Below are 10,310 nucleotides of genomic sequence, written 5' to 3'. Positions count from 1 at the left end.
GGCTAACTAGTTTGCAACATTATGAACTAATGTGAAATAAATATGAGAAATAAATGTAAAAAGTAGCGTTCATTTTTCAAATAAGGTAGTCTACAATGGCGAATCCGGCAGAAGCAGATGGCTTAAGCTCTTAAACAAACATTAAATTGAATTCCTTAGAAGTCAATTAGTCATTTAAAAACTCACAAAACGCAGTCATTGAACTTAATAATTAATCCAACAAGTGTTCCTTCATTCTACTCCACCGTTATTTTCGTTTTTTGTTCGTTTCCCTTTCTTTTTCATTGCAAGTTGGGTTGGTAATGAGATGACAACTTCACATTTGCAACTCTAGACGGGTTGGTTTGGTTACCTACGCAGTCATATATGGAGAGATGAATAATCTACCTAATTATTAATATACATAATTAATGGATTGCGATCTTTGGCAATAGTGGAAAAATTGTCTACCAATTTTATTTGAAATCTTGACCATCAATTTTCATCAAATAGTCACAATTTGGCCACGTGTCTCATTTAATATAAAATAATAAATTATTATTATTATTTTTTTAAAAATAATAATTGGTTTACAAAATATTATTTTCATCTAACAGTCACCAAACTCATAAATTTTGATTTATGGGTTTGGCCTTAGGGGTGGCTCCGGCCACCCCCAAACCAGCCCTTGGGGGTGGCCGGAGCTACCCTTTAGGGTCCCGGGAGGTGGTTCGGCCATTTCCTAGGATCAAACCCATAAATTTTGGACCACGCCTAATAAAGTATAAGCCACTAATTTGAATCCTATTTTCCTTTCTTGTGCGGATATGTAAAATAATTTTTTTTTTTAAAAAAATGCTCGGTAACACCGAGCAGTATAACGTAAAGTTACTCATGGTGTGAGGATTATGTAAAGTTTTAAATTAAGTAATAAAGTTTTTTTTTTTTTTTTTATTGGGAATTGTTGTAAAGACTAGGGCCGGCATAAAAATAAACAAAAAGAAAAAAAAGGAAAAAAGAAAAGAAGAAGAGCACGGGATAATTAACATATATATATATATAAAAAAAAATCCGACAATATAAGCAAAAGTAGAAGCGATTTATTCAAAGAGAGGCATACAAGGTGATTCTTAAAGCTCAACGGCAAATCTGTCTGGACTTGTACAAATCTTAAAGTTCAACGGCAGATTCCAACAACAAAAGTAATCAAGAATTGAAAGCACGAACATAAATATCTTCTTAATACTTGGTCTATATATACTGCATCAAAAAAATCAAAACGCGTTTAATTTTCGCAAATTAAGTTGACCATACATTGCGTACAACTATGTCTCATCCTCCCACTAAACAGGCCGTGACCATTTTGTGATCACAGTCTTTGTGAATTATGATAATCACAGTATTTAAATTAATACCATATCATGAGCAAAAGAGAAATAGATAGGGATAAACCCATATCACAAATACCGCTTAATATATCAATTTTTTTTTTTTTTTAAGCGGCATGAGGAATGGGGATTAATTAATCCTTATATTGAACATTGGCAAACAATTTTGACCAGCAAGAGCATATCGTTGAATTTCAATCCAAATGCCTGGAAGCATTGCTTGAAGACCAAGGACATTTCTATTATAATAATAATAAGAAAAGAGAAATTCTATTTAAGTTCACATTATTGTATGTGATCCGATCATACAAGTTATAGGTAATCTCATCTGATCATGCAAGTTGAAGAAAAACTTTTGTTCGGGATTTTTCCTTTAAATAAATAAATAAATTTCATAAACAAAGTTTAAGATTTAATTGAACCTCGTATTTGTACGTTTTCTTATTGATCATTCTCGAGTGACACGGTTTTTTTTTTTTTTTTTTCAAATTAGATTGAAATTCAGCTTGTTAAATTTATACATTACTTTAAAGCGTGTGATTTTCATATATATATATATATATATATTATTAAAAAAAACATATAATTTGAAGGACACATAATAATTTATTTAAAAAATTTAGAGCCAATTTATTTATTTATTTATTTTTAAAATTTATACTTTACAAGTAACTGTTGGTAGGTTTGAATTAAATGATTAAGGTAAATAATGCAATTTATAGTTGACCCACAGTTGAGTCGGTGTTATCTTAGTCCAATAAACGATTTCACTCACAAATGCCCACAGCTGACCGTCGCAATAGCTTCACTCTCCAGCTTTCAGAAGCTTTATAAACCGGCACCATTTTCAATATCCAGCACTATTCTCTCTCTCTCTCTCTCTCTCTCTCATACGCCGGTGTAAACTTCTAAACTCTCCTCCTTACGTTCCAGCCGTCTGATGCTTTGACTTATACTGGTCAAAGCTCTAAAACCCCGAGATCAACGATGGGCCATTGCTGCAGCAAGAGCGTCTCCGTCGTCGACAACGACGGGAACACCGGCTCCGGTGACCCCTCAGCGGTGACTGCGGCGACATTACCAGTATCCTCCAACTCCGTCGCCGGCGATGCCCGCTCCGGGAAGGCCACGCCGGCGCACTCTTTCTCTGCCAGCCCCTTCCCGAGCCCTCTCCCGGCAGGAGTGGCCCCGTCGCCGGCGAGGACGCCGGGGAGGAAGTTCCGGTGGCCGCTGCCACCGCCCTCTCCGGCGAGGCCAATCATGGCGATTCTCCGGCGGAGAGGTCAGGAGAGGCCGCCGGAGGGTCCGACGCCGATACCGGAGGAGAATGGGGAAGGGGAGAGAGAGGGAGGGCTCGATAAGAGCTTCGGGTACGCGAAGAACTTGGGGGCAAAGTTCGAACTTGGGAAAGAGGTGGGTCGAGGGCATTTCGGTCATACCTGTTGGGCAAAGGGCAAGAAAGGAGTGCTTAAAGGCCAGGCCGTGGCTGTGAAAATCGTATCTAAAGCTAAGGTGTGTGTGGGTATGTGTTTGTACAGTTTTTTCCTACTTTAATTGAAGTGGGTTTTTAGTAAATTAGTAATTTAAGCTAGTTTTTGTTAAATTTCGTTTGAGCTTAGTGCAAAGCTGGGGAAGTGAAGGTTTAGTTAAAATTTGATTTTTTCTTACTTAACTGAAGTTCGGTTGTTATCGAATTTTAAAACTGAAATTGGGTTGTGATTGGATTTGAAATTCAAAGACGAGACAAAAGACTTGGTAGTTGAGGTAATACTCGGTTACTTAAACTAGCATCTTTTAGGCTTATTTGGTCCAGGGCAAAGTTGGGCAAGTGAATGTTCAGTTAAATTTGATTAATTTATTGGGCTGCGATTCAATTTCCAAAAAAAGGAAAAGATTATCAGCTCTCATCCAAAAACAAATGTTATTGGGCCTCTAGTTTATTAGCCATATATTAATTTGAAAAGATTTCTCCTTAATTAGGGTCTCTTGATGTTGTTTACTCGGCTCTTGTGCTTTAACTGGTGTATAGGATGTGCGATTTTGGAACATTTTGAGCTAATGGGTGTGCTTCAAGTTGTGGTTGATGACACTAAAAGTTGCTTTTTGGTTATTGTATGAAAATTACTCCATTTGGGCGACTCAAGTGTGTCTCAACTTTTGATTAGATTGTAGAAATTACTAATATGCTTCTAGCAGAATAGAGATAGGAGATTGGTTGTGCCGTAGGAGTCTGGGGCATTTTAAAAAGAGAAAATTTGCAGGGATGGATTTCACAAATGAGCATCTATGTGTTAAGAATCATTATAGGGAAAGTGGATTACAGCTCAAAAACACTTGAACTAGTTGGACAACAAGTTATGCCTCCTGATTTGCTTTTTGCAGGGTAGAAGGTAAATGTGGTTCAGTAAAATGACAGATGCAGCCATTTTTTGCACCATGTTCTTGAGGACGAGTTGGCATGCAGTTTGGAGTTATTCTGAAGTTATTAGATCGTCATACCAGATTGAGTGAAGTAAAGATGTACAGATAACCAAAGAAGTTGTTTATAGTTAGTGCATGGGATGAACTGAAGATGATTGACACTGTCAGATCTAGGAATAACTGAACAAGTATGAAAAGAATGAGTTGATTGACAAAGCTTTCCTTCTTTATGAGAAGTGGCAAACATATCAGACCTTTGATGCTCGTTCAAACTAAGAAAGTGGTGAACACATGGTTGCACTCCCATAGACTGATGACAAGATATGATGTTAATTCAAGTTGCACGATTTGAGTCTTGGAAACAGGGTATTAGGAGCTCAGTTTTGATTTAGGGTATTATTTTAGTATGAGTAATTAATTAGTTTCCATAATGACTAGGATTAAAATTACTTAGATATTCATGACTATTATCTGTCTTCTGCTTTCCGATTTTAGTCTCTGCATCCCTTATGGAAGATTATGCGCTAAAGATACTCTGATTGAAGTTGCTTCATTGTCTCACTTTTCAATTATAAGCTAAGATTAATTTGGACTGTAAGTAATGGGACAAAAGCTTATCAGCTGGTAGGAAGCTATTGATCAATTTCAACTTTATGTGCTAGGGGTGGTCGGAGCTTCTTTCTCTTACTTTTGAGCAGAGTGCTTCTTTGAATAATACATCTTATGTCTAATATTAATTCTTAGTAGCTGTTTTTTAAATCAAATTTCCTACTATTCTTATTCTTGTGTTGTTGTTGGTGAGACAAAATTTTGTTCACTTTTTACTGCTTCATGAAAATAAATTGATTTATAAAGTTGATGCCTCTAGGTTTTGTTGGTCTTTGGTAATTAACAGTGTGTTGTGTGGCAGATGACGACAGCAATAGCAGTTGAAGATGTTCGGAGGGAAGTGAAAATATTAAAAGCCTTATCTGGGCATAAAAATCTGGTCAAATTTCATGATGCATTTGAGGATGCCAACAACGTCTACATAGTTATGGAGTATGTTTATCCTTGTTGAAGTCTCATTCTAAGAAGACTTGTCTCTTGGTGGCAGTTATTTACTTTGTGGTTGATTATGTGAGGAAATCTCTATACATCTCTAGAGTTCACATCGACGACAAACTTTTGCCTAAAGTGCAAAATCTTGTTAAGAACATTCATTGGATACAAAATATATAGATAGGTTAATCTAGGCATAGTTTTTTTATATTTGTTTACCTTTGATTGTTCTGAAGGATTTAGATTTTCTTTTCCCTTTCAGATTGTGTGAGGGTGGAGAACTACTGGACAGAATTCTGTCAAGGTAAAAATGGATGAGTTTATTTTGTTTGAACTCAAAATCTTATTCCTAATCATGGTGAATTTAAGTCCTACTTCTGTTTTCTATGAGTTTAGTTTGATTTTAGTCATCATAAATTGTTACTATCCTGGAATGTAGAGGTGGAAGATACACGGAGGAAGATGCTAAAAAAATTGTGGTTCAAATTGTAAGTGTAGTTGCCTTTTGTCATCTTCAAGGTGTTGTCCATCGTGATCTAAAGCCAGAGGTATTGTGTTGCCAACGAACTAATAATCTTTCTCCAATTTCTACTATTGCAATCGAAATGAATTGGCTGTGCCCATGCACATGCATGTTGTTACTTTTTTGTTTTGTTTTGTTTTGTTTTGTCTTTAGTTTCTGTTCCAATTCCAATTAATAACTCTATATGTGCTGTCTGCTTGACAGAATTTTCTATTTGTCACAAAAAATGAGGATGCTCCAATGAAGGCTATCGATTTTGGTCTATCTGATTTTATTAGGCCAGGTAACAGTTTCTTAACCTTGTGCTATAGCTTGGAAGGATATATGAATGGCCTAGAGCGATACATACTATGATGTAGTATAACCCAGTTGCCCTAATTATTTTCATACTTACGTAGCTCCTTTTGTTGTATCTTTAATATATATATATATATATATATGCACTTTGGTGGTTAAATAAGAGGTTCAAGCTGCCACCAAATATTATCATGCTTCATGGACTTTGCTCCCTGCAAAGCTTCTCCTTTTGAAGGGGTTTTTCTCTTTTAATTTTTCAGTTTGGGCAGGTAAGAAGGATTAAGAATTAGAAGTTAGATGAAACACAAAACACGCATCCAATTACTATTTCTCAATTGGGTGATGGGACCAATTGCCATAGTTGAGTTCTATGACTTCTATCCATAAAAGGTCTTTGCCTGGTTACTAGCTCAGATTATTCAGAACCCTGCTCTTGAGTTATTGACCATATTAAGTTAGGTTGGTGACAAATTCAACTTAGTTTTGGGGTTTTCCTCCATCTGAATATACGGAACTCATTCTCAACTTTGGTTAGTTGCAACCATTCTTGAGAAAAATGCATTCTATGATTCTTGATCATCATTTTCACCAATGGCTTTTCTCAATTGCCTCTTGTGATGGCTCCTGTGATTTCATATTTCTTTCGTTATGGAGTTCTACACAAGGTATCCATTAGGGTTCTTCTCCCAAGCATTAAAAATTGCTCAACTGATAGTTAGGTTAAACTACCATTGTGCATTCTTTGTCAATTGAATGGAATAGATTCTTTCTTAAATTTCAATGTGCAAGACTGTGACATGATACCTGATAATAAAACTTGATCTTGGAACATCTTATCAAAAATATTTATCCTCAGGCATCTTCTTCCAAAGGATATAATTTTACTCCTAAGATGGGCATTTATGATTATATATGGTGGGATATTATTACTGATAGGGATGAAAGGTAATTGGTTAGTAAATCATTTTTTGCTAATTACTTGATTGGATTTATTTTCTTGAACTGTTGAACAATTTTCCTTATATTATACCTTAGTAGGCTATTGGGGGACCAAGTCAGGTAGGCTCCATTGCCCTCTGCTTTAGAGTTTGACAAGTACTTAATGGACTGGATAGGCACATAAGGAATATTTTTGGGTATCCAGTGTATAACCTTTTATAAGCAGATTGTGAAATTTGCTTGATAAGATATGTTAAATTCAAGATTTTTTCCTTTATTTTTTTTAATCACGTTTTCAACAAATCAATCATGGCTTCATTTTTGGGGGTGGGGGGATTGTTGGGGCAACTTGGCAAAGCTAGCTAGCCATTCCATAGTGATATACTTTGCTCCAAATACGGCCTTGGCAACAAGATAGCATTAGGATTTAACTAAATTCAACCACATTCTTGTTGATAAGGGGTTCTTGACTATACATAATTGCATGTAGCAGTCCCATTCTCAGTCACTTGACCCTTTATTGATGCAATTTACAAGTTTCCTGACAGTCAACAACAGAAATTCTTCAGGATTATTTTCTTTTACCTTTTGTTTTCTTGATATTCAAATCGAGCGTAAGTTGTGGATATTCATCTGATTTTTGCACTTAAATGAATGTATTAAACTGATAACAATTTTGGCACCCATAGGATATGCTTCTGTTAAGATTGTTTTTTGTTTTGTGTCTTAGCTTCCAATACTCCGGAAAAATGCCACTTTCATCTGTACAATCCTTTAATAATTGTTTCCCTTGTATTCATGGTCACATTGATTTAACAGAAGTTCTAATTCTTGTACATGTGCAGATCAACGTCTCAATGATATTGTGGGCAGCGCATACTATGTTGCACCTGAGGTGCTTCATAGATCTTACAGTGTTGAAGCTGATTTATGGAGTATTGGTGTGATAACATATATATTGTTATGTGGAAGCAGACCTTTCTGGGCACGTACTGAATCAGGAATCTTTCGTTCTGTGCTAAGGGCTGATCCTAATTTTGATGATTCACCTTGGCCTTTGGTGTCGCCAGAAGCTAAAGATTTTGTTAGAAGGCTTCTGAACAAGGACCACAGGAAAAGAATGACTGCTGCTCAAGCTCTAAGTAAGATATATTTGATTTATGATTTTGTTCTTAATTTACTATCAATTTTTAGAAACTTCAAATGTTCTCTCTCTCTCTCTCCTGAGTTTCTATGATTTGTCTAAATTTTCCCAGATAGTCGTGTGTATATAAATTTCTTATCCATCGAAAATGATGATCACCTCTATATTTGCAGCTCACCCATGGCTACGTGATGAAAACCACGCTGTGCCTTTAGATATATTGATCTACAAGTTAGTCAGGTCATATGTTCGTGCAACACCTTTCAAACGTGCAGCATTAAAGGTAGTTGCCTAGTATGTTATTGTTAAAACACACTTTATTTTATTTTATTTTATAATAAATGTTAGAACACACAATTGTTTATGGAAAGTGTCTTTCATTCCCCACCTCCTCCCACAAAAAAAAAAAAAAATGAAATATAAAAGAACCAACCACGTTCAAAAAAAAATCAACAAGGTGGCTTAAGAGTTGATGTAAAGGCAGGGGCAGAACTAAAATTTTAGGCTTGGGGGGAACAAAACTATAAAAAACCACTTTTGGAGGGTAAAAAAATTAATTTTTGAAGAATTTGTATAGATTTTTTAAAAACTTTTTATGGGATCATGAAGATTTTTAGTAAAAATTTTAAATTTTTACTGCTCCCAAGCTCCAACGTGATTCCATCCATGTATAGGCGTGGTGTTTGCCTTTACATGGCACTTTCAAGTGGCATGTGGCTCACATGGCCCATTGCTTGCGGCGAGATAGCTTTTCACTTGATGTTTTATGTATGCTTTATACTGGTTCTCTCTAAGCCATATTTCTTTTTGTTTATTTATTTTTTTAATAATAATTGCAGGCTCTCTCAAAAGCTTTAACAGAAGATGAGCTCATCTACCTTAGGGCTCAGTTTGGGCTGTTGGAACCAAAAGATGGATGTGTGTCCCTTGAAAACTTTAGGGCGGTTAGTTTGTACTTCCTTATATTTTCTCAGTTCCTTAATGACATTTAGGTTACCTTTTGAACACATGATTTTGTTATAAAGTAACATGGTGTAATATATAGCTTTTTGATTAATGAATTCAAGGTTGACTTGTGTAGTATAATTTTCTTTATATATTATCTTATTTCTATTCATCATGACATTTCAATTTATTGTGAAGAAAAGTGCAGGCTCTCGTGAGAAATGCCACTGATGCCATGAGGGAGTCCAGGGTTCCTGACATTTTAAATTTGGTAAGACATATTGATGTATTTTAATTAGCTTATCAAGAACAAGGAAAGTGTGATTCCACATTTTGGCTTTGTTTGTTTTTCCATATATCATGGTGTTCATGATTATTAGTGTAATGCTAGTATAAAATGTTCTATTAGTTTTTGCACGCTACGATACTTGCGAGTTCTCGTGTAATTGGAGATGGGTTAGAGAGACATGCATACATAGCCAGCCTAGTTCCTTTGAAAGCTGTTGAATCTTGTGCCTGCCTGAGGCATTCATTTGTTTTACTTTTTGCGGTTTCTCTGTTGACAAAACCTAGCCTTCAATGCAAAATGGATTGTATAACACCAAGAACTGTTACATTTTCTTCTTTGGGTCTGTCAATTTGAATGTTTTTCCTGCAATACTTTATGCTAACTGTTGTAATGATGAATTTAAGATGGAACCGCTCTCTTATAAAAGAATGGACTTCGAAGAGTTTTGTGCTGCTGCAATCAGCACGTATCAGCTTGAGGCTGTTGAAGGATGGGAGGATATTGCAAGTGCGGCTTTCGAGTATTTTGAACAGGAAGGCAACCGGGCCATTTCAGTTACGGAACTGGCACAGGTATGGGCGTCCGAGCTAAATCATGTTAAAAGTATTGATTAAATTTACTATTTTCTACTTTTTCTCTGTTTATTTCCCGTGTTTGGCCTGAGTTTGATTTGGAACGGGAGGAGTATTGATGAATAATCTTGTGCAGGAATTGAATCTGGGTCCTCAAGTTTACTCTTTGCTCAAGGATTGGATCAGAAACTCCGATGGAAAACTCAGTTTCCTTGGATATACCAAATTTTTACATGGTTTAACAATACGTAATTCAAATACAAGACGCTGATAGCATGTGTTTTTAACAGAAGTTTCATACAAATTGTTGTCTCTTTTTCTACCGACAATTTAAAGAAAAAAAATGGTGTAAAGATGAATGTCCAGACAGGTTGAGATTGATTCAATATTTGTTTATGTCAGAAAAGTGTTCTGTTTTCGAGCAAGAGATCTGTAAAAGTATGTGCATATAAGCATACAGTATCAACTGTTGAGATTATTGTATCGATAAAGATTAACATAATTTAATATATTCATTCAATTTTACCCCCTTAATGAATTCTATATGCTCATTATTATATGTTTGATTAGAAAATAATAATAATAATAATAAAAGCCCTACACAAGGCAACTTTCAGCAAATGCACGTTGTTGTAAATGATCACATGTAATTATACATGGAATATAATAATAGAAAATAAATTGTCTTGGTCAAGGCAATCATGCTCGTAACACAAACTGGATGGATAGGGTTAAGCTCTGCCTCCAATTATTAATCAAAATATCATCTTTC

At 35.5% G+C, this 10,310-nt stretch overlaps 1 protein-coding gene across 2 annotated transcripts; it reads left to right on the top strand.

The window, feature by feature from the left end:
- Positions 1–2,137: 2,137 nt before the first annotated feature.
- On the top strand, positions 2,138–10,058 carry LOC132183148 (CDPK-related kinase 6). Of its 2 annotated transcripts, XM_059596549.1 has the most exons (11): positions 2,138–2,879; positions 4,699–4,829; positions 5,092–5,133; positions 5,269–5,377; positions 5,557–5,635; positions 7,434–7,730; positions 7,906–8,015; positions 8,572–8,676; positions 8,886–8,948; positions 9,371–9,538; positions 9,675–10,058. In XM_059596549.1, exons 1-11 carry the CDS (start codon positions 2,355–2,357, stop codon positions 9,807–9,809), a joined length of 1,764 nt encoding a protein of 587 aa, XP_059452532.1. In that variant the 5' UTR covers positions 2,138–2,354; the 3' UTR covers positions 9,810–10,058. The 2 variants fall into 2 exon arrangements, with proteins under 2 accessions (XP_059452532.1, XP_059452539.1); XM_059596556.1 differs by lacking the exon at positions 9,675–10,058 and having other exon boundaries at positions 8,876–8,948; positions 9,371–9,459.
- The last annotated feature ends 252 nt before the right edge of the window (positions 10,059–10,310 follow it).

This window comes from Corylus avellana, chromosome ca1 (assembly GCF_901000735.1).
Source record: "Corylus avellana chromosome ca1, CavTom2PMs-1.0".
NCBI classification, from domain to species: domain Eukaryota; kingdom Viridiplantae; phylum Streptophyta; class Magnoliopsida; order Fagales; family Betulaceae; genus Corylus; species Corylus avellana.
The sequence above is the reverse complement of the archived record's forward strand: the minus strand, read 5'-3'. Positions and strand labels throughout refer to the sequence as shown.

Coding starts and splice junctions, on each gene's coding strand:
- LOC132183148 (XM_059596549.1), top strand. CDS start 2,355: ATGGGCCATTGCTGCAGCAAGAGCGTCTCCGTCGTCGACAACGACGGG. Junction 4,830..5,091: donor AACGTCTACATAGTTATGGA/GTATGTTTATCC, acceptor TTTCCCTTTCAG/ATTGTGTGAGGGTGGAGAAC. Junction 9,539..9,674: donor CAGTTACGGAACTGGCACAG/GTATGGGCGTCC, acceptor AATCTTGTGCAG/GAATTGAATCTGGGTCCTCA.